This window comes from Drosophila hydei, unplaced genomic scaffold (assembly GCF_003285905.1).
Source record: "Drosophila hydei strain 15085-1641.00,03,60 unplaced genomic scaffold, DhydRS2 tig00008125-arrow-arrow-pilon, whole genome shotgun sequence".
NCBI classification, from domain to species: domain Eukaryota; kingdom Metazoa; phylum Arthropoda; class Insecta; order Diptera; family Drosophilidae; genus Drosophila; species Drosophila hydei.
The window spans coordinates 187,563-212,773 of NW_022045835.1; the positions used below are offsets into that span (position 1 = coordinate 187,563).

The window sequence follows — 25,211 nt, forward strand, 5'->3', positions numbered from 1 at the left end:
TAAGTCAAAGATTTGTCTTCCCTTAACTCCCGCGCATATTGTGACTCATGCCTTATTGCCTCTATCACACACCCGACTTAGCTGCTCTCAGCTACAATTTCCAAGCAGGGTATCCTGTAGTCTAGCACTCCAGCACTGTACACATGTCTGCGTTATGACTGCCATCTCTCTCGCCTCATCCATCGCTTTGCTGCCATTCAATCGAGCAGGCACGAAAAACCATTTGGCAAAAGTGTAACGCAAAAAGTGTTGCATACTTTTGGGCCGTTGATTTGCATGGGCTTAATATGCACTATGTCGAGTGTGTATTCGAGTATTCGAGTGTGTGCATGTGTGTCTACATTCATAAATTGCCCAACGAGGGCTGCCATAAAGCTTCTGCCTATGCCTCTATCTGGAATTCGATAAAGAAACTTTTTAACGTACTTTTCGAAGCAAACTCATTTGCCAAAAAGTTGGCGCACAATTTTATGGCTCCTTATATGTATGTATATCTGCTTGTAACTGATAAAACCATAAAAAAAATAAGTAAAAGTCTTAACAATTGGCTTAAGTTAAGTAAGAGCCCACGTGCTGCTGGTTTTCCCATCTTAACTTCGTTTTGATGTGAGCTTTGCACATTCGTGAAATTGTTAAAAGACAGCGCATAATGCTTTAAGGTCGGCTTTGAAGTTTAAGCGATTTGGCGCTGGGTGTTGGGGCATGTTAATCTAAATTAAATGCCAAGCTCCATAATAATAGAGTGCCGCAGCCGACAGTGGCAGGTGGAAGGAAGCAAACGAAAGAAAGCAGAAAACAAACCCCAAATGGAATTCGAACAGGCCGTGGGCGATTATCTCTGGCTGCTTTATGGTTAGACCCGCACAAGGTGCGACGAGTTGTCTGTTGTTGTTCGTGTTGTTGCTGTTGTTGTTGCGCACCTGGCAGAGCCAAGTGTCTATGACTTTTGGCGCTGACTTGGCTACAATGCGGTGCGCGCAAACAAAGCAGCTAGCCAAAAATTATTGCCACATATACACAAGCCACGCCCTCCACACCTGCCAGTTGTGCGCTCCACATAAGTAAATGTGTCTGTGTATGTATTTTAGCTGAATTTGCTTTTTCTTTAGCCCACATGAAACTTGCATTGCCAGCTGTCAGCAAGCTGCTGGTTAGACCACATACGTAGCTATATATCTGCCTATATATATAGATATATATATATATTTGTATGTGTGTGTAATAGAAAATTCGTGTTGGCAAATTGGCTATTTAACAATAATTAGCTGAACCTCTTTGCGGCAATTGGCATTGGTAGCGTGCCGCACTCACCTGCATTATGAATGCTCAACGCTTAGGGCAGAAAACAAACAGATAAAAGCACCACAGTCGTGCTTAATTGGTTACTTAATACTCGTTCATGGTTTTTCGATTATTTATTATTTAATTTATGACTCGCTCTGTAAAGTTGCTCCACAATGTTGCAGCTGCAAGACTTGAAGATGCTAGCTACTAAGCTGTCAAGCCTCGATTCATTTATTTGATTTTATTTAGCTAGACTATAGCGTAGATCAGCTAGACTTTGGATGCATAGCTGTGGCAAATATGGCTAGATATCGCGGCTATAAATAGGAAGTCAGCAGCCAAGTCGCAGTGGCAAAAGTTTGGACTACTAGCAAATAGCTCTTCCCAGCTTGACAGACTCCCAAGTTAGCTAACTAGGGTATTCGTGTATACACTTTGAATTGCAAGTCGCCAGCAGCAATAGCACTACAAAAGCTATATAAACACGACGAAGCCACAAAACCAATATGCCCATTTACACAACGTGAATGCGTATAAAAAGTGGAAAACTTTGCTGGCTATTGGGCCAGCTGTTTGAAGTTTTCATTAGTTGACCCAGGCCCGAAAAGCTGGCCAGCTGCCAAAGTGTAAAATAAAACAAAAAAAAAATTAAAGAAGAAAGGAAAGAGTAAGGTAAAGACAGCTGGCAACAACTGCTGTTAGCCAGGCAAACATCACACACACACACACACACACTCATAGACAGCACACACTTGGCTTGAAATGTGTGCAGCCACAGTCAAACAGTCAGACAGTCAGACAGACATTCAGAGCAGCTTTCTGGCTGTGTGGGGACCCACAGCAGAAAATAAAGCAAAAAAAAAAGAGGCTTTGCGAAAATGCATTTTCATTTTTCTTGATTTCGCGCATAAAATGCGCATAAGCCTAGGCCCATAAACATAAACATTTGGAGCAATGAACTTTGCGCATGGCATACTTTTTTGGTGAGTGGCAGGCTGAGGGCTGAGGACGGAGTGGAGTGGAGGGATCGACCACAATGCAGCTTGTTATGCCCTATACAATTGACTCTTCAAGGGGTATATTATGCGAGCTTTGGCTATGTAGGTCAGCTGAGATTGAACTGCGAACGTCTTAGCCTTAGCTGACTGAGGTAAAGCAGTATTGGGCAGGCATATTATTAGAGAGTTGTTTCAGATATATATATCTGAGCTTGTCTATATATATTTATTACAGGGCATCTCGTATTTGGACTCTTTTGCCGAGCATGTAAATTCCCTTAGCCCAGCTCGGGGTCTGCTGCTGTTGTAAAAATTTATTGCGCCGCATATGTTGATGTATGTTTGCACACATGTACAACATATACGAGTATTTATTGCCTCGTTCTCGTTTCTCGCTGTGCTAAGTGACATACAATTTAACAGCGTAAGCGACTGTGTGTGTGAGTGTGTGTGTGAGCTGGTTATTTTTTCAGCTACTTTTCAGCTATTTTAAACGCTCTGCTCTTAGTTTTAAAGCCTAGCCGCTGGCTATTAATCTAACTTGAAACGCAAATTGCTTGGAATTAATTGTCAAATCAAATAAATAAATTCAATTTGTAAAAGTCAGTGTCACGCACACACACACACACAGTCACATGCACAATTGATTGAAATATTCTGTTGAATTTGGCCAACAATGGCACCAAAATGAAATGCCAAAACATCATCATCATCGCCCCAGACACATTTCATAGTGGAAGAACTCACTCTACCTCACTCTACCCCCTCTCTTTGGGCAATCTCATATCTCCGCTTATTATTATTGTTATTACTAATAATTCGTGGCACATTAATCATGAGCTGCTACAGTCGCATAATATTCCATGGCCATTTATCACGAATTCGCGCTATCACAAATTTAATTCTCAATTTTCCTATTTTTCCCATGGAGTAACAAGAAACACATTTTCTTTATATTAGCCTAGGCTTATGCAACAATTCGCTTAAACTTGCATAAATAAAGCTTAATGCAGTTTGTAATGCGTTTTTTGTTAGGGTATAAAAGAGAGCAGTGGGATGTTTAAGAGATTATATAACAAGACGAAGGAAGCTTCAAGGGAACATATATATATATAAGCTTTATATCTATATCTTTATATGTTTATATCTTTATATCTTTATATCTTTATATCTTTATATCTTTATATCTTTATATCTTTATATCTTTATATCTTTATATCTTTATATATTTATATATTTATATATTTTTATATTTTTATATTTATATATTTATATATTTATATATTTATATATTTATATATTTATATATTTATATATTTATATATTTATATATTTATATAATTATATATTTATATATTTATAAATTTATTAAAATATATTACTGCTTGGGATTGTCGATTCAGATTCTATAGTAGACAAAAGTCAAACACATCTCACTTTTCAGTTAGCTTTCCTCAAAATCAACGCAATTGAGTTTTGAGGGCATCTCTTAGTCAAGCACTGCCAGCTACAAGACTCGCACTTGCTTTGTGGACTGCCTCAAGTGCCGCTGTGGTTCACTTTGTGTAATAAGTTAAATAAACGTGCAATTTGCCAAGGAATTTGGGTCAGCTGCTCGCGCTCGAGCTGTCCCACACACACACACACACACAGAGTGACTCGCTGCCAAGACAGTGCCAAAAATAATGCCCAAGTAGAGGCTGGCAGTAAGCTCTTAATATGCAAATAATTGCAAGCTTATTGTCTGGCCTTATGAGCCACACAAATCACAGGCTATTTTAAATTTGCGGTCTTGGCCCGAAGAAATGCATTGCATTGCAGTCAGCTGTAAATGGCACATGAAATTCTCGCAAATCCTTCACTAATTACATTTTATTAATAATCATCTTCCGGCCAGATGTCTAATTACTCAAATAGTTGTAAATTCCATTTAAAGCCACTTCAATCAACTCCAGTCAAGCAAAACTATGCACAAGTAAATTCTAATTAAATTAAAGTCGTGTAATTCATGGCAGAAGCCACTCGAAGCGGCTTGGATACAGAAAGCGAAATAAATGAATTTTCATTTGAAATGATGTAAAGGAATTTGCTACATTTTATTTGGGGATTAAGTGCTTAAAGCAAGATAATGTATAAATGCCAAAGCTCATACATAATTAGAGCAATAAAAGCAGTCAATTGTTGTTGAAAAATGGACAAATATGAAATGGTCTAGGATAAGGATTAACAAACACATTTCTGGGCTTAGCTTTTGATAATTAGAAAGGAAGCCATAACTGATACTTGGGAAAGCAGTTTATATAAATTCTAACTTGAAAAGCTGAAATATTATTTGAAATTATTCTCGAGCTCGAATTCTGCAGAAAGCAAGAGCAAACACTTTTGTATTTTAAATATTAATAATAAAATAAACTAGCGAAGTCATAAGTGCGCGATCGGGACATCAAGCTGAGTTGATCTAGCCATCTGCGTCTGACCTATTGCCCGAAAGCTATTCAAGAAACTCATAAGCGCAGCTGTTGTTGTGTGTGTGTGTGGGTGTGTGTGTATGTCTTGCTTGCTATGTGTGCATAAACGAAACGAAGAATGATTGAAATAGCAGCTCTTCGCATTGCTCGGAGTATCTCCTAATCAAACACTCTCCACTAGAGCACTCTTGCTTGTTTTCTGAGTAGAGATCATACTTGACTTGGAGTAAACACTTCAATTTGTCTTAGGTGTCAAGCGGTTCTTTGCGATTCACAACAATGACCTTTCTTTTAATATATAATAAACTTATCCAAGTATTCTCACGCTGCTTGAAATCTATGCCTCACTGCATTTAAACTATTTTGTAAGTCACAAAAAACTTCAGACTTTGTTGACTTTTGTTTAAGCACTCACCTGAGTCTTTAACTTGATATTAAGCTTGACAGTAACTTAACTTGAAGTAAAACTTGAAGAACATATTGGATACATGCTCAAGAGTTAAAAACTTTATCTAAAAAAACATTTCTAAGCTCTGCATTTAGAGCGTTCAATAATCGCGTCAAGTCAGTGTAAATTGGAGCTTAAAAATTTATTTAAAATGAGAATGTTGACATAAAGTTCACTTTAACTATCAATTTTAAATTTTATAAGCATCAATAAAATTCAGTTGAAATAAAATAAAAATCATATATAGAATATAAAATTTTAGTTTCTGCAATCTCTGAATGGCATTCAAAGCGAGTGAAGTTCGATGAGCAGAATTAACTTCAATTATGAGCGAATGCTTAGTAATAGCACTTTCTGTCTTATTTTTTGACAGAAGATACTTTTTCTGTTGACGTTCCTTTATTTCGCCCTCAAAATAAAGAATATTGTGCAATAAAAGGCGCTCAAATTGAATGTTTAACTCTGGCTGGCTGAAATTATTTGCGCTTGATTGCATGCAATTTGCTGGCTGCTAATGTCAACAGCAATGGCAGCGGCAGCGGTAAGGATGGAGTACACTGTACAGTGAAGCTGGCTCTTGAGTGTTGCTTTATGGTGCCTGAGTAGGAGCAATCTAGCGTCAATCTAGCTGCTACCTTGCTCAAGTAGACATCTTCTTCTGCTGCTGCTACTTCTTCATCTTCTTCTTATACTTTGAAGGGCCACGCATTTAAATTGCCAGCATTTTGCTTAAATTCCTACGGAACTACCTATCTCTCTCTCCCTCAAAGTGTCTCTGGCTGCCTGCCTTTACCTTTGCTTAAGCAATTTATTTTTTTCACACTCTCAGTTATCGTAAAAGTGAGTATATTGGTTTCGCAGCTAGTGGTCCTAGATGTTTGCTTATCTGCGTGATTTAGTGACTTGAGAATGTGTTTTGTGGAGGCGTGGGAAACTCTATTGTTGGCAGCTCTATGGTAGGTGCGAACTAGACATGATATATATATGGGATATACTAAAATATATAAGCTCGTTTCATACATATATTTAGCTATTTGAGCATGACAACTGGGGATATGGCTATATCCCAACTTTGGATAGGGATTTCATGTTGAACTCCTCTAAGCACAGCTATATCTACTGCAGCTTGGCAGAAAGAGTTCTCAAAGAAGTCAATTGTATTACTGTTGATCTTTTCAATGAATCGACTAAATATGTTATAAATATGTTATATATAGAAGAAGTAGTAAATCGTGTGAAAAGTCTATTTACCACAGTCTTAGAGCTGCAATCAACAATATTATTTAAGCCTTTAATTTCATCCACAATCGAACTCCTTTTTGTGCCTCAGTGAAGCTACAATTAACAAGCTTTGCAGCTTGTTTAGTTTAAGAACTCTAAGACCCTTCTTTTACTCATTTAGACCTATGATGGCATATAGTAACCTAATCAGTATTTGATCTATCAACATCAACATCTTTTTGTGCTCTTGACAATTTATTTTAATTTAATTTTTTAACTTTATTTATTTCTGCCCAAATCAACTTATTTTGCATGCCCTTGGACGCGCATGCTGCAGTCAGTCATAGCCGTTCTGCAACATTCTAACTTGCTTAAGATATTCAGTCTGTATTTCGTGCTCAGCGCTCACTCACTCACTTCCTACTTTCATTCTTTTTTTTCTTTTTTCTGCTGTGTATAGTTACGCTTGATTACTTGCGCGCTGGTAAACAAATTTTTTAGCGGCATCAACAACACCTTTTGCCTTTTTTGTTGTGCTTGTGCTGGTTGTGTTTTGACGCACACACAAAGTACATAATTTCATTTACAATTTACAATTTGGCTTCTTTATCAGGAGGCAGCTTGGTAATTTGCCCTTAAATTCCAAATTAAAATCTACGAAGGCGACACAACGTCGCCTTTTTTAGGGAGTCGACTTTACTTCCTGCATAGTTTGACACCTTGTCGAGACTTGGCAATAAACTTGGTAATTTAAGCAATTGAAGCGCCTGCTTCTGCATTAAAATGTCTAATGTATTGCAACAGCAGCGGTTCGAGTATCTTGACTGATGTTTATGGCGCTGCGTCCAAGTTTCCTTCTTCTTCCTTTTCTCTTAGCTGTAATGGAATTTTCGCTAGAGATAGAAAGAGCGCGTGGCGGCGGCGGTCGCGGCTATGCAAGGGCGAGAGGCGGCGTATGAAAAACAAATTTATGGAATTTTTAGTGCGAAATTTTTATTTGCATAAGCGCATAATAAAACCGACTGACATCAGATGCATGCAACGACAATGGCAGCAGCTCAGCTACAGTGGAAGAAAGGCTAGAAAAATGATCGTAGATATATAATTTATATACTGACGGATCTATTATCAGCTTACGTCACAGTTTGTCATTGCACTGAGCACTAAGCTGAGCGCTAAGCTTAAAGCTTTCAAAGAACTACTATTTTTGTGAACAATAAATATTTAAAATTGATTTGACATAGCTAGTCTTTTGCGAGTTCAATGCATCTACATCTGCCAAAACCATATATTTAAATATTATCCAAATAAATTATAATATTATTATTTTAAAATATATTAAATTATTTTAATTTTGTGTGCAGTAGCTTAAATTCTAAGCATAACACATAAGGGGCTTTAGTCCCATCATAAAAAGTCAAAACTTCTTTGACTCTTTACACTCCAACTAGCTAGCTAACTCACTTGGAGAACTTTTAAATTTGAAACTAAATTTATACCTAGTTTAACCTGTACTGCTTTCTCAATACTAGCATTTAAATTTGTTAGGCTGGTTGCTTAAACGTACACTGTGCGACAATAGCTGCTGCACAGTGAGGCAAATATGCGTCAATTGCCTTAAAAGCCAAAAGCAAATGATTAATATTAATTAATTTTATTTAAATATTTACCAAGAGCTAGTCTTATATTTTCCTTTATTTTATTAAAATTTTAAGTTGTTTACATTTTCTTTTTTTTATTATATATTAAATTACTTTATATTTAATATAGATATATGTGATGTAAAATATTTAATATAATTTATTTATTTTTTAGTATTTGAACTATATTTTTGTGATATATATTTATTTGATATTACTTATTTTTCTCTTTTTAGCAATTATTAAATTTTTCTTAAAGATTTTGAAATTTTGTGTTTTCATTTTCAGGTTTTCTTTGCTTGCAGCTTCACGCTGGCTTTTGGGCCACACATAAATCACTCTTGCACCACTGTGACAGCATTTTGGCTTCCAGCTTTCCACGTGAGTGGCATGTCGAATATTTTATATGCACATTTTCTTTTTGGCCATTCAAATGAGTATGAACATGAGTTCTACTAAGGCATGCGTGGAGTTTGTTTTTGGTTTCGCTTTTTTTGCTTTTTTATATTTCTATTTTTATTCTTTTTTTGGTTGGGGAGTGGGTAGGGAAATAGTGGGCGGCACTAGTGCGGGCGTGGCTTATGCAGGACGTTTGGCAGTCATTTGCATTTCCGCAAATGTAATATTTATGACCATTGTGTTGAGATGTGTTTGTCTGACTTGACGGTTGCTATGTCAGTCTGTCAAGTTGTTGTCCTCTTCACCCACAAATATACGTGTTAACTTGCTTTTCTAGTATGTGTGTGTGAGTGCGCGAGTGTGAGTGTGAGCGTGAGTACTAAAACATTCATAACATTCAAGCTGACCAAAGCATTTATGTTGAAACAAAGTCGTTTGGCCATGTGGCCAGGCCCAGATGAGTTTGCTCTAACAGCAACAACTACCTACACACACACACACATACACACATATACATATATGTATACATGTGCTTGTGTATATATACACATAGTTCAGAAATCAAATAATCTCATTGAACGCATTCTTCCGCACCAAAAAGTTTTAACAAAAATGCATTGCTAATGCGATATACGATAAAAATGCACTGAACGAAAAATTCATAAGCAGCCCAACAAACTGCACCCGCTTCAGCCCTCCCCTGCCAATGCTCCTCCCCTAAGTTATAGGCCACAGATAAAAAGTTATATATATTAGTAAGCAGTTCTTCTGCTGCGTACCTAGAGATATGAGCGAACATTTTTCAATTAGTTTCAAAAATTGCTGACTACAGCTGAAGGTAACACGGGGGTGGGTGTGGCTGTATCTGTGTGTATAGCCAACGCCTTTTCGGGCGTTAAGTTAAACTAATTAGAGGCGTTTGGTTGCCAAGCAAAACAAAAGCAATCTCATGCGTGCACAGGCGGCAAATATACATCTAAATTTTAACTCCGTGTTCAGCTGCAATCTTTTAGGCAAATATGCGAGAGTGTTGGACTAAGAGGTACCCTGTAGCCTGTAGACTTCAAGTCTTCCAATAGGCTATGGTACATAAGCTCTTATGACTCTAGCTCTAACCAGAAAAAGGAATAATAATAAACTTCATGCATAAGGAACAATAAAAAACTATATAGACTATATGGACTAAAGCATATAAACTCTTATAGCTGGAGCTTCTTATACGTTACTTTACGTATTATATATTCCCGTTTCAAAATTACAGGGTATACGCAGCCCAACAGGCACACAGCAAGGCAATTTGCGCATAATCGAATTTGCTATTTTATAATCATACAAGGCACTTCGGCTGACTGCCTGGCACAGTGAGCTACAGCACATACTTCCGCACACACACGAACACTCGCCCTCACACACACACACACACACACACATAGGCAGCCGCACACATGTGTAAATAACATGCATATTGTATGACTTCCTTAAGCTCATGAAAGCTGCATGCAGCTGGCAAACATGCGACTTAGGCAGCCGGCACAAACTCAGAAACTCTTGTCACAACACACACAGCAACACACACACACACACATACAGTGTCTCATAAAAGTAAGCACTTCAGTGGTTTTGTGACCAATTTTTGCAACAGCCTTCCAAAATGTTAAATGTGAAATGTAAAATGTGAGCTAGGCTTTTGAATTTTTTGGTTAGAGGGCAGCCAAATGCTGTTAGCTGAAGTGAATTTGGCTATTTGAATGTGGTTGACCTTAGGGCCCAGAGAGTTATGATAATTGCCAAGGCAAAAAGGGTACAGTTTCATGTGTGCTCTATGCATTGGCTATTAGCAGCCAGCTACGCATTTACAACATGTCGATATTTCCGGTCTTGGGTCGTGGCTCATGGCTCTTGGGTCACACGAAATTTCGCTCATTTGCGTAGCTCGTTCACATAATATTTAAGGCCCGATCTGTGCGCAGAGTGTACAAATTTGTGGGCTTACTAAAGGTACGCCAGCAGAGCCTAAGCATGCTCGCCTGGGCGTTATAAATCTGGTAAATTAATTAGCTATTGCCCTGTTGTTGCAATGGGTGTAGAGCGGGTTTATTGATACTAATATATGTTTTAGTTAGTTAAGTGCTCTTGTAAGAGTCGAAAGTTGAATTGAGCAAATGGAATATTGTGCAAGGCTACACAATTTCTATATTATATTACCAGCAGGCAACCAATGAGACACTTACAAAAAACTAGTTCTTACATGATAAAGAAATCCATTGGATTTTTATTCCAGCACAGTAATATAAATAGCTAAGATTCAGGAAATGTTTGTGGAATTATAAAATAGAACCTTTGCTTTTTAAGCATTAAGCATTAATGTCATAAATATTTCTATTCTGCAAAGCCTATTTCATTGATATGAAAAATATATCTCTTCACTTTAATGCGATTTAAATTCGCCTAGCTCTAAAATAAACATCTTATAATAGACATATCTGCGCTTTGCTATATATTTAACTCAAACAACTCCCACACTCTTATTCTGTTCATAACAAAAATTTCTTTAAGCTGCATTAATCACGTCTTCTATATCGCACTTAAACTATGCCTCCTTCAGCTTAAAGTTTTCTGCTCAGTTTGGGGTATTTCAAAGTTGAAATTGCCTGTGAACTGCCTTCAACTGGCTGTCACCTGGTTAAGCTATCGAATTGCAGCTGGAGTATTAGCCTGCGCAGTTGCTCTTAGCCCAGAACGCGCCTCTTTTTTCATACTCACCCACAACGTTGAAGGTATAGGAGAGGGACATTTTGGGCTCGGTGTTGATTTGGCACTCGTAGACGCCCGAATCGCGCGGCTGCGGATACTTGATTTGCAGCGTCCAATTGGCTGAGTTGTCGGGCCGCAGTACCTAAACATTAAATTCGATGAAGAAATTATCTAGTCTTGGGACCAAAAGGACTCACCTGAAAGCGCTGATCGGAGGTGTAGGTAGTGCCACCTGCTGTGAGTATATGCAGATCACGTTTGCGTATCCACGAGACCTGTAACAGAATCAGAAGCGGAAAAGTGAGAAACGACAAAAATGAGAAACAGCAGCAGGCAGGCAGGCAGTAGATGGCAGCAGGTAGAGATAAAGACTTGTTGTTCACTTGGCGTCTGCCAAGTTTTAAAAATTACAAATTCCGCACTTAAAAGTTTCGCCCAAGTGCGTTTAACAGCGCTTTGTGTGCGCTCTTGTATCCATTGCCACACTGCCACACTGCCACAGTTGCCACACTTTCCACACTTGCCACACTTTCCACACTTGCCACTTGCCACAGCAACAAAGCGCAAAGTTTACTTTTTTGCTACTTTTATTCTTTGTTTTTTTTTTTTACGGGTTGAAGGCGAAGCTGCTGCTTTTGGCACTTCTTTTCGGGGTTTGCTGCTGCTGCTGCTGTTTGTTAATCTTTAGCATTTTGCTTTTGTTTTGCCGCATTTAATCAACGGCAAATACCAGCAAAGAGCAAGCTAAGTGAAGTTGACTTTAAATGAAAGAAGACTTAATGCCCTTTAAGAGCAAATTTGTTGAATTTGAATTTGCTATACTTTTATTATTGCTAATGTGTTGGCAACGAGTGGAGCCTTAAAGGCATTTGTTTTCTATTGGAGAAACCTAAACTCATATCTACAATAAGAAACTACAAAGGTAAGTTGTTTAAAGAGCTTTGATGAGTGTTTTCTATTGAAACAATTCTTAGTATATGGGTCTTTAGGATAATCGCATTGAACCCATTTATGCTGTAGAACCTACTTAATATACTGCTCCAACTTGATATGACTTTGGAGATGAGTTAAGAGGTTGAGTAGCAAAGGTTGAGAAATTGAATTTTTAATTAAGTTTCTTTGAGGTCACTATGCTGCAAACTATGATGAAGATGTTATGAGTTATATATAAGAAAACTCTCTTAAGCCTTTTGGTTATTATTCCTTATAAATAATATACTATATAATATAAGAATATAAAAGAGTTGTTCTAATTCAGAGAGCTATCTAGTAGAGTTAAGCTAATTAAAACTAATTTTGCTTTACAATATCTTTATAAACTGACAACTTTTTATATAGAGCAGTTGAGATAGATGTGGCTAGGCATCCAAAGATACAAATAAAAATAACGAATGAATTCTTCTATAGAAAAGCCAAATTTTTAAAGTCAAAAATATCATATATATTCTTCAATGCTCTGCAAAGGTTTTTACTTTATATACCCCACTTCGCAGTATTACAAAAAAAAACACAAGCATTAAGTCAAACTAGTCCCGCCATACGTATACGTAATATTCACGTGTATGTGAAAAGGGTTGCGTATACGCAACGTTGACAGTCTAAAAAGCGAATGAATAGCAGCTCTTATCGATGCTCAAAGAAGCTACACTTTTATAGCTGAAGCTACATAAATTACTCAGGCAATTGCAAAGTCTTTAAGCTGGCGACATTTTGCAGTCCGAATGTGTCTCGGAATTGTTTCAAAATGCCTTTTAACGCAGAGATATAGACGCAGGCGTGGCCTATCCGTGTGCCACCATTGTTGTGCTGGCCTCTATTTGGCCAATTTTTATTAGAGCTTGAATTACATTTTCATTTGATTGCCTTGCTCGACCCTTTGCCGCTGGGCTACCGCCCGCGCCCCTCACTTTGGGGTAACCATTAGAACTGGTTTTGTGTTTCGCTGCTGAGATTTCTGCTCGGTTTTCTTATTTTTTCTGGCTTTGTTGTGCTCGACCTTTGTGCCCTTTTGGCACATTGTTTCCAATTTATTTAATGACCTTAGTTTTGTTCTTCTGCGCCATTGTTGTTGCTGTTGTTGTTGTTTTTGTTGAGCTTGTCGAGATGCTCAATTTTAATTACGTCGGCCAAAAAGTTTTGCAGTGCCAAGTAGAATGTATATTCAGAAAGCTGCGCGCTCAATTAAAGTTTTGAATATTTGCGACTGTCAACAGTAAGCATTAAATATATGTCTATAAATAGATGCGTATAACTGTAAAACTTCTTCAGTTATTACTACATAAATATTATGTCGTCAGCTATTCGCTAAAGGCGGCAAGTGAGTGCGAAACTATCGAAATGCGGGCGTCACAAAGCGCAAATAAACAATCCTTTTGGCCTCTGGTTTTTGATCCGGGTCTTTTGCGAGTCTAATAAATTCATTCGCACACAAGCAAAGCCGAACGGCAAAGCCATGAAAAAAGCTGGCCAAATGGCAACGGTCACGTAATACGTAAAAATAAAATTCATTTGCTTGTAAAAGTTTTATGCGCCAATTTTTATGCTTTCCATCATAGACTCGACACCAACTGCGAATTGCTATTCTATTCTGCATTGCCACTGGCCAATGCATTGAGCATTCGATATCTATATATATTTACTTCTATATATAGCAATACATATATAAAACACGCCTACACAATATAAAGCTGATAAAGAACAAACGGAAAAGCAAAGCTTTGCCAAAGCTTCGCAATGGACTTCAAACTAAACCTTTTACAACCGTTTACGGTGCGAGGTTAGGATTTTTAATAGAGATGGAGATAGAAAGAGGTAGATAGCTAGTGAGAGATAGAGAGAGACAGAGAGAACAGCAGGGAATCGACTGGTTATTGCCCAAGTTGAGCAATATCTATAAAAAGAAATAGAGCTGCTAGAGAATTACGAACTATAAAGTCGTGGAAGGCAGTGGAAGTGGAAGTGGAAGTGCATCAAAGCGAGATTAGAAATAGATTTGAACAATTTATATTTTCTATATATGGGAGTAGCTGAATGAAAGCAAGGAAGTGCACGAATAACCTTATTAAAACAAGATCAAGTAGAAGTTGGGCTCACTCCATAAAAACAGAAAATAACAATTAAGAAAGCTCCAGTCTAGTGAAACCCTGAAGCCAGTCCTATCTGAGGTATTTAATGTTTTACATAGCATAAAATAAATGAAATAACAACCGACATTAATACACCACAATTCGAACCAACGTCGCCTACACAACTCGCATCAGCTCTAGCAAATATATAACTAATTCTTGAAGGGCATTAAATATAGGTATAATCAGAATTATATATGCGTAATTAGTTAATAGAGGTACAATAAATAATATATTTATTGTTTTAAATTTATATTATTTTATATTATTTTGTATTTTTTTTTTTTTAATTTATTATAGACATTTTTATACTTTTAAAGAAAGTAAATTGTCTCAAATAGAGTATTTAGCGAACACTTGTCAATGTTATTAATATTGTAATTTAATACATTAAACAGATTTATTTATAATTTATTTATACACTCTACTTATCAAATACTTTTTAAATATAAATATAAATACATGTTTTTGTAATGTTCTTAAAATTAAAATTAAGAGAACAGATTCTACTCTGCTTACCCTAAATACTTAGCACAATTTGGAATATTAACTTAACTTCATTACAAGGAGGCAAATAAAATAAAATGCTCTTAAATATTATTTATTTTATGATATAATAATAGTAAGTTTAGTAACTAACAATTTAAAAGAGAACAAATCAGTGAGCAACGTAACTTAATTAACTTTACAAAAAGATCATGAAAAAATCATATTGCTAATGATCATTATCGTTATTGATAATTACCGGTAATGATCATGAATATAAATAATCATTAATCTGAATGATCATTATCGCTAACGAACTTCATTATTAAAATAACAATTAGTGCATATAAATAATTACAATACTAAAAATTATATATTTATATTTAAGCAATTAAATATTAAATATTTGTTTAACAAATAAACAATAATCAACAACAATCAAAGCTTAAATATATATTAAAATATTTATTAAACAAATATATTTATTTAAACAAATACAATATTTATTAAACAAATACAAATTACTTAAATTTAAATAATTTTACAAAAAAAAACTTAAATTTATTCACCACTTGCACTGCACCGCACTGCGACTGACCTAGTCCAGGTCCCGAACTCGACTGATCGCCACAGCCGCTGCTGCGCCCTTTTATACCCAAAAGTCACTCAGAAGGCAACGCCAGCAGAGCACTTGAGCACTTTCTGAGTGAGAATTTACACTAGGCAACGCCAGCAGAGCACTTGATCACTTTCTGAGTGAGAATTTACACTAGGCAACGCCAGCAGAGCACTTGATCATTTTCTGAGTGAGAATTTACACTGATTTACACAATTCGATCGGAGGCAGCACGAAAGGCGAACGCACAAACACACAACTTGTCATTCCGATCGGAAATATATATATGCTATACATATATACTTCATATATATATATATATATATATATATATATATAACACATTTATTACTTTTTTTACTTATTTTACATGATATAAAAAGCAGACAATGACAGATCATGCTGATCATATATATATATAAATACATGTATGTATATTTATAGACATCTATCAGATGGACAGACGGACGGAAGGACAGATGAGCAGATGACCATGGCAAGATCGACTCAGCTTGTCATTCTGATCATCCTGTCCTGCCACGCCTCCTCTGCTTGTGCTCCTTTCATGCAGGTAATCTAACTGGGTTAGATAAGTACAACAATTTGAGTTTGATTTGCTAAATTACGCTTAATTATAATTAATTATAATTGTATTGGTCACCGTATGTTATGAATACAATTACCAAGTTGCAGCCACCTATAAAAGCTGAGCAGCAATTCAGACAGGTAAACGCAGAAATGTAACTCAACTTGAGGTAACTATTTGTCAGTTGCCTGAGTAACTAATGCAGAGGCAGTAGTATAGTCCGTAGCATTCCATCTCTCTCTCTTTTTCCCCTTTATTCAATTTTACAATTTAGACAAGAACCTTGCAGCAGCTATTAGCCTGTCGTGAGTAATCCAAACTAAGCTGTATACAACACTTGTTCAAACATTTCTTGGCTTAATTCATTAGGTAAAAGTCTAGAAGCCTTTGGCCATGCTTAGGCTGTCAGTAAATCTAGTGAAATATGCAGCCTATTGCAGAAAATTGAATGTTGTAAATGAGCGAAAGAGCAAAGAAATATAGAAAATATATGCATATAGGTAATTGACAAGATATGCAGCTATAAAATCAAAACAATCTACAATCGAATGCTGATATATGATATATCTACGATTCACCTGTTATCAAGCCAATTATTATTTAACTGATATATTTATTGAGAATTTCTCACATATGGAAAGCAAATTGAAATTGATTTAAATTATATTAAAGAACATTTAGAATATAACTAATTTGCAGCTGATATTAACGTGCTTAAGCTTCGCTGTCTGCTGCAGTCACGTTTTGTTAACACGGAATACAAAATGTTGTAACCAAATCCGTAAATATTTAATTTCCGAGCAAAAGTGAAAAGTTTAACAAGTTTGCAGCAAAGCTTTTTAGCGAGCAGCTCAACTAGATATATATTTATGTAGGTGTATACATATATAGAGCGAGATATATATATATATATATATTTGTTTGTTGGTTCAATTCGCCGTCGCTGAGGGACGCTTGCCACAGGTTGCTGCGGCTACAACGAAAACTGGATGCCGTGTTACGCGGCGACTTGTCTTCTGGGACTGGCAGCCGGCAGGGCAGGGCAGGGCAGGGCAGGGCAGGGCGGTTCAGACTGGGCAGCTCTACTGGCGAAAACTTTGTGCTTGGGGTATAATTTTCGTAATGTCTTTAGGTTTAAATAAATACCACAAGCATAGTTTTATATTATTTAACACTTTGTGTGCTAGAGCAAAACTTTTGCCTCGACTCTGCTGCTGTTCTACTTTCTGTCTTTCTTTTTTTTTTTAGGGGGTTTGCAGCTGACTCTGCCTCTCCCTCTCTGTTTTTTGTTTTTGTCATTGCCAAATGAAGGAATTTTCTGCCGTATAGCTCTATGTGTGTGTGTGTGTGTGCGCAAACTTGGCGAAAATACATTAAAAACTTTGCTGACGCATTTTCTGCGTCTCTAACCAAAGGCGCAGACTTTAGACTTTGGACTTTTAGCCAGCACTCGGGATAACTTGAAGCGCTGCTACACAGTTGCAGTTGGTGTGCGACTCTCTCTCTCTCTCTGTGTGTGTGTGTGTTTGTATATGGCTTTGTCCACGCCGGAAATGGTGTGAAAATTTCATTAAATTTGTGCTGACTTGTTCTTTGCCTTCATCCCATTTACAAATTGCCAGAGAAATAAAAAGTATGAACTAATGAACTTTTGCCTACAACTAAATGAAATGCTCATCATCGATTCATTTAAGTGCATTGCGCAATTTGCAATTGGCAACACGAGTGCAAGTAGTGTGAGTGCACGACTGCATTATACTCGCACCATGCAAGATACAGACCTAACTGTTGTGTAGGTCAGCAGTGAATCAACTGGAAAACTTGTTGACTTCACCTCTGAAACAGTGAAAGATATAGAAGTTTAGTACTTGGCACGTCCTCGAAGGCGTATCCAATATCAGACTAGGGTATGCAGTCAGATGAACGGACAGAGGGAGAGAATATTGCACAAAACCAATACACTCGCTTTTTCGCTTCATGAACACGCATAAAAAAGATCTCAACTTTTCACTTTCCGCTTTCCACTTTCCACTTTCCACTTTTTGACTTCGTTTCGAATTGTTTTGTAAACAAAGTTGTTAACCGATTTTTGGGACAACGCGTCAGAAACAAGCACCAAACGGCGATGGCATTAAAAAGGGTTCGCCGACTAAAAACTTTTGTTCTTTGATATAGACATAGAAATTGCCCTTTTTTGTGGATGCCCTGTCGACGGGGTATATTGATTGGGCGAAGGAGAAGGTATTGCATTATTATTTTTTATTATTATTTTATGGCATTGGCAGAATATATATTTTATCGATTGCAGAGAAATCGATAGTCTTTTGCCAGCTATTGCCATTACTATTCATCGATAGACTCTTTGTTGCCAGCAGGATATATATTGTGTATTATATACTCATTATATATATTTAAAATCTATTGTGTTCTTACCCTTATTATCAACATATAATATTTAAAGTTTATCGATTATATAGTAATCAATTGAACTGTTTTTGTGATAAGTTCTGAGTAGCTGTTACGTTACGTTTATCGCTTATCGATATCTATAAATTGTTTTTAATATTCCAGTCTTATATTATATATATAAATCAATATATTTATGTTTATTATCGAAAAATATCGATTAACGATTGGCCATAAATTCATTAAGATTTAACTGCGATTTAGTTCCTAGCTAGATTCTTATGGCACCTATCGATAAATTAGATTAGCTAAGTTCTGATTTATATATCGAATATATTTAGAGCCATCTTCTATCGACTGTTGTAGATAGAATGCATCGATATTTCGAATAGCAGTATGCAAAGCTAATGCTGATCGATTATTGTTATATGTAACTCTGGACTCCTCAGATCATACAACTTCTATAGATACTCCGCGCTGTAAGAGCATTCAATCTTCGATAGCTGCTTGATAGGTCTTTGCCTTGTTTTTTATTAGAGTCTTGTTGTTGTTGTTATTGTTGATGCTACATGACCAAATTGCGGGTGCCTCTCATGTTGTTGAACGGAACGCGCTTATGAGAATGTTTTGCGTTGGCTTTGCGTCCGCCGTAATAAATCAACGAAACCCACGAACTGAATCCTGTGAAGTCAAGTTTGAACAAGCGGATTCAAGCAGCTTCCGGCGCCCAAGCAGAGGGAGACAGAGCAAAAAAAATATGAATATACAAACAGACGCACACGGCGGGAAAAAGGGAGTAAAAAATTGTGAAGCAGCAGTTTTGGTATGGTAATGACACACGCAGACAGGAGTTACTCTTACACCCACACAGACAGAGAGAGAGAGAGAGAGAGAGAGGGAGGCAGGGAGACAGGGAGCCTAACGAACTAACAGCGCGGGCATAAATTACCCGAGACTTTCGAGTGCATAGTCCGGGCCAGAAATAGCACAGAGCTCGATACGATAGCAGGAGTCGAAGGTGTTGGGCGCACTGTGTATCGAGCTTGGGGGCTGGGCTGAGGTAGTTTTTTCGAGCCAAGCGGCGACAAAGTTATTTGCCGTAACTGTTACACTTTCAATTTGAGTTTATGGGCAGTAGCTGTGGGTGACAGCGCGCGGTTCCACTCTGTCAATTACAATTAATGTTTGTTTTCTCCTTTGGTTTTTTCCTCGGCCCGCCTCCCTCGCTTTAGTGCTGTTTGTTCTAACTCACAAACTAACTAATTGCTGATCAAAAACGCTGCGAAACTAAAAAGTGTAAAGTAGTTTGGTGGCTGGAGTGAAGGTTTCGAGCTGTGCAGCACTTGTGCTAGACAAGCTTTCTAGATGGCGTTTTACAACACTGATTTTAGGTTAAAATGTTAGAATTTGTATTGGAAATAGGAAATAGTTGTGGAAAAGGTATATGAAAACCCATTTTGCAGCACTGAAATTGACTATGTGCTGGGCTAAGCTATTTAAATGGTGTTTTACAACACTGGTTGCTGTAAAGCACTCAATTGATATAGCCAAGGGTGAAAATATCTGTTATGAATATGGAATATGAAGAGAAAACGTTTTGGAGTCAACTCTCAAAGGAATTTGCCAATACCAACACAGCTAGAGCAGCTTTTGAAACATTTTACAACACTCAAATTGAACATATGCAGCTTAAATTGTAATATGACTGAAAAGTATCAAATTTCACCTACATCAGAGGGCAACAGAAAAGTTATATAAATTAGACGTTTCTATTGAATCAAGCAGTCGTTGCATTATATACGAAACGTAATTGAGTTTACAGCACATAATAATACAACAATCGATCAGAGTTTTTTTTTTACAAGCGGAATGTGTTAAAATTTTGGTTATTTTATACCACAAGTAACAATTAAAGCGGACCTCAGCGTTCACATTAAACTTTGATGAAAATCATTTATTCGTATTCAAGATTTAATGCACAAGTAGGAACAATGGAGAGCGAAAGATTTGGTTAGCGAAACTCCCAACAATAACTATATAGAGAAATATATTCTCGTTGGATTTGCTTTACAGATGCGTCTGCAGGTGTCGTCGAGCAGAATTCGCTGAAGCCGGAGACAGCACTGCAGCTGGATATTGAGGAGCTTGTGTCGAATAGCAGCGCCGATGAGACGCCACCTTCAATGATTATTGTCGAGACTTGCATTAGCTCCAGACAGCCAGCCACGAGCCAGGTGAAACAAGTCGAAAAGGAGACAGCGAGTGAACAAGCTGGCTGCTCCATTACGTTGGGCCTCAAGCCGAATGTGCAGTTCCAGATACTCTCGTCGAACATGGAGAGCTTTAGCCAATCGCTGGCCAACACTGAGGCGGCTCTGGCTGCGGCCAACACCTCCACGTGCGCCGCGGTCAGATCGGCTGGCAGCGACCTGGCCATACCCATACTGCGACGCTGTGCGGACAGTGGAACGCAATGCAATAATCTGAATCTGGACTGCGAGGCATCCAACTCGAGCGATTCGATGCCATCGATTGGTTCGCTCGTCTGTCGCATTTGCCACAATGCGGATAATCCCGAACAGTGAGTCCCATCATAAATCTATCGTTGTCTGTTTAACATCTATAAGCACATCTAATGGCCATGAACTATGCTAGGTGGCGCAGCTGCTCGCTGTATGAGACTAGGCTATGACCTATAATGGGCATAGAAATTATATGTGAAAGGTGTTTAGAGGAAACTTAAATTAAGTTTCAAAGTCAAGCTTAAAGAGAGACTTGAAGCTTTTAAAGCTTACTTGCCTATAGAAGTCAATATAACTAAACAATATATTTTAAAACTACTCATATATTGTTGTTATACATTTTATAATCCATACCTTATATAATCAGAAGATATACAACTAGAATTTCGTATGAGATTTATGAATATACATACAAAAGTCTTACAGCTGGCTTAAAAAAATTAAACCCGAGCTCCGTTGATAGTTTCATTAATTTTTATATTTTTATTTAATTTATTTTTATATTTTTAAGAATTTAAAACGTGGCTAGACTTAATTTTTTTACAAATAATTTTCCTCTTTAATAACAATTCTGCTACATAACAGATAAAAAAAGGTTTCACAATTCCAACTAGAAATTCAATGCTTGACAGTGCTATATACCCCTTGCCAACTACATGGCATTACAGGGTATATTGTGAATTGCGCGTGCAACCGCAAAATGCGTAAAATTAATTGCATGACATTTTAATAAAATTAGCGTAATGGCCATAACACTTACACAGATATGTGTCTATATAAATATATATATATAAATTTATTTATATATTCATAGTTGATCTGTGTATTTGCGCGCAAATATTATTATTTATTCAAGTTATTAAAATGCAGTCGCAGTCGTAGTCGCAGCGGGTAGCGCGAGTCGCGACATATGTATGCTGTTTACGCCGGATGCTGTTTGCTCATCTGTCCGCATAGTTAATCCCACGCCTTTTGCTATTGTTAACTGTTTCCCATCTCTGTCTCTCTTTGCAGGCTGGTGTCGCCCTGTTTGTGCAAGGGCTCGCTGACATATGTGCACGTGCATTGCCTGGAGCGTTGGATTAGCACTTCGCGCTGCACAATCTGCGAACTGTGCCAGTTTCATTACAACACGGAACAGACGCTGCGGTAAGTGCAATAAAGTCCTGATCCAGGTTGTCCCAGCCAAGTGCCAGCCACTCACAAGCATTGGCAAAAACTCCACCGGCTGCAGCCACTTGACACTCAACTTCATCAGCAGCCAGCCACTTGGTTAGAGGTTGCGGCGCTTGCTGCAGCTCACGGGCTTGGGCCAGGCCGGGCTCGGGTCTTTGGCTTTGGCTCTTTTTAATCAGTGAATGCTTTGGGCTGGCTAATTGGTCCACATTTGAGACGCCTTTGTATGATACCGAGAGCCAGTTGAGATTGTATAGCAACAGAGGGCGTATTGGTTGTTGGAGCTAGTATGTGTGGGTAGTAGGAAGATTTTGCCTAGTCAAGATCAAGCGAAAAGTCGTTACTCTTTGCTGGTCGCTTTGTCCAGAAATTTCTTAAATAGTTTCCTTTTACTTTTCATATATTAATTATCGAACTGCGACATTGTGTGGTGCAGCTGAGTCGATATACGAAAAGGGATTGATTCTAAGTCGAGAACTAAAAAAGTTAGCGCTATCAAATTTGGTATAAAAAATCATTAAAGTTAGACACAACTAAGCATAATTTCATTTTTTAGATATCCCAAGCATGAAACAGTATTTTAATCATAGCTCATAACCCAAGAACTTTGCCAGGCTTCGAATTAAAATTTTGAGTAAAGGTCTTGGTAAGCTAAACATAAGCCCGCATTTTAGTTTCCAGATATCTCTTGAACATCAACATTGATACTCCACAGAGTTTGTAGCTTTAGTCTTAGCAGGAACTTGCAACTTTAAGTCAACTCGGAAGTCTAGCTCATCCGACTAGTTTCACGCTTGTTGCATCCTGTTCGGTGCCCTTGCCGACCTCATCCAATTGCCATTTCCGTTGCAGTTACACGTGCCTCCAATCGCTGCGCTTGTGGTACTCGCGTGCTATGAGCCGGCGTGCCTTGCAGGAGGATTGCCAAATGTTCTCGCTGCTGACGTTGGTTGCATTCGGCATTATTGGCACCTTGCTGGTGGGCATACAGTATTATGCAATGCACACACAATCCTGGGGCCTGAGCAAGCTGTGGACCAAGTCCTGGATGTTGTTCTTCTTGTTTATGACGGTGTGTAAAAGGGTTCTCTATCTCGTTCACTCCCTAACTCACGCTGCCTCACAGATTACAGTTTATTTTGCAAATATCTATATGTTAATCAAGTCCCAGCTGACGCCTTGGTATCGGTAAGCAAAGGCTGTGCTTTGAGTAGTCTTTTGCACTTAATTGAACTCTGGCCCTCCTCAGCTGGTGGCAGTCGGCGCGTGATATTAAGCTCATTTTGGAGAATCGACGACCCTTTCCGAATCCGAATCGCGCACAATCCCAACAGCAGACCATAGACACAGCTTCGACGACAGCTTCAATGTTCACGCATCACGATCAACTGGATGTGCAGCAACGTTCCTCTCAGCCGCGATTTGGCACGCCCTCATCGAGTGCCTCCTCGCTGCCAAGAGCCTTGCCCGTCGTCACTGTAGAGCCTCCGCCAGGGGCAGGCATAGCTGCTACGGCCAAGCTAGAGCAGCCAACAACGGGCACCGAAGCGGCCATCGGCTTGGCCATGATCAGCGTTGGTTCAAACTCAAATCCAAGCCCCAGTTCAAATCTCAATCCCAAGTGCAGCTATGGCGCTGATGCTGACGCAAGCGCCGGCACTCCAAATGACAAGGAACAACCACAACAACAGCCACAGCCACAGCCACAGCAGCAGAAACTACAGCATCCGCTGATAGAGGAGAAGGCAAGCAACTAAGTAGTTTGTAATGCCCAGTGGACAGTTTGTAATTAAGGCTTCAAGGGCAAGGCGTCGGGCTGGCTCTCGAATGTTTGCCTGCCATTTATTTAATGTACTTTCAATGCTTTTAATGAACTGAACAGAACCCAACTTGTCTTAAACGAGCTAAGCTTTTATTTTTCGTCTTGTCTATGCGCAGAGATACATCAAGCATGGCTTGAGGGTATATTGGTTTTTCGGATACGCATGTGACGGCCAAAAGTTTACCTATATAATATAAAGTTAAAATCTTTAAAAATAAAGAATTTTGATCAAATTGCTTTGATATTTCGTGCCAAATTCCAATTTTCTGTTTTGGTTTTTTAAAGATAGCTCGAGAACTATTTGAGCTAGGAACTCAAATTTTGCTGTGCAGCTCCATTTAAAGCTTAGACTTGCATAGAATATCTCACTTTTATTAGATATATGGGAAGGGTATATGTTGCATACTTCAAAATACTTATCCTATGTATTTGATACTTTCATAGATAACTCGAGAACTATAGAATGTAAAATTCTTAAATTTGAGATGTGGGCTTGTTCAAAAAGCATTCTAGATTTTTTTAATATGTTGAGTAGTATAATTGAACATTCATGAAGATCATAACACGGGAACTATGACATAGATATAGAAAAGTTAAGAGATTGGCTTTCAAGTATACGCAGGTCATATACAATAGCATGATAACTAAAAGATCCACAGGCTTACAAATTTTAGAGGCTTATATTGGCGGGATCCCTTAACATAGTTGAAAGTCTTATAGAGTGAAACTAGGTTTGCAGCTGCCCGCTTAGCTCACATAAAATAACATTCTCTTCCAATGTTTCTAGAGTATCTCTGAGTCGCATTACTCGCTTTATGTGCTTCGTTTCACTGTCCGCAGGGCGCTGCGTCTCTGGATTAAGCCGTGTGTCTGCACTTGGCTGGCTTCCTACACGCAGCGCACAACTTCCGGTTCCGCCATGAGCTGGTGCAAATTAAAGCTGATAGCGTTGGCGTGTCCTTAAGGACATGAGGCCTGCATGCGCCAGGCAGGCAGCCAGCGTGATGGCATAGCCAGTCACGTGATTGATGGCTCATAAATTAGTCATTTCGTCTTAGCTAACGCACAGTACCTCACGACCCGTCTCCCTCACTCACGCCCTGGCAGGCAGTCGTTAGCCCGGCTGTCGCCTGAAACATTTTTCGCATCGAGTGCAGCTTCAGTAATCAAGCCGTAATTTGGCCTAGTCCTGGGCATTTAATATACAGCTCCGGTTGCCAGCGTTGCTAGCATAAATCCTTCCACTTCAGTTCGAACAGC

General features: G+C 38.2%; 2 protein-coding genes across 2 annotated transcripts in view; one reads left to right on the forward strand and one right to left on the reverse strand.

Moving 5' to 3' along the window:
* The window catches only part of LOC111602135 (zwei Ig domain protein zig-8), a gene marked incomplete at its 3' end in the record, with an annotated part of 37,343 nt that overhangs the window by 6,398 nt on the left and 5,734 nt on the right, over positions 1-25,211 (reverse strand). Inside the window, exons 3-4 of the mRNA XM_030225207.1 lie at positions 11,410-11,487; positions 11,222-11,354 (exon numbers count right to left, since the gene is read on the reverse strand). Coding sequence (XP_030081067.1) covers positions 11,222-11,354; positions 11,410-11,487 — 211 coding nt within the window. The remainder of the gene's footprint in view (positions 1-11,221; positions 11,355-11,409; positions 11,488-25,211) is intronic.
* LOC111602115 (E3 ubiquitin-protein ligase MARCH4) lies at positions 20,216-24,030 on the forward strand. Its single transcript, XM_023319063.2, has 6 exons — positions 20,216-20,441; positions 20,505-21,012; positions 21,968-22,102; positions 22,982-23,201; positions 23,256-23,317; positions 23,379-24,030. Exons 1-6 carry the CDS (start codon positions 20,375-20,377, stop codon positions 23,884-23,886), a joined length of 1,500 nt encoding a protein of 499 aa, XP_023174831.2. The 5' UTR covers positions 20,216-20,374; the 3' UTR covers positions 23,887-24,030.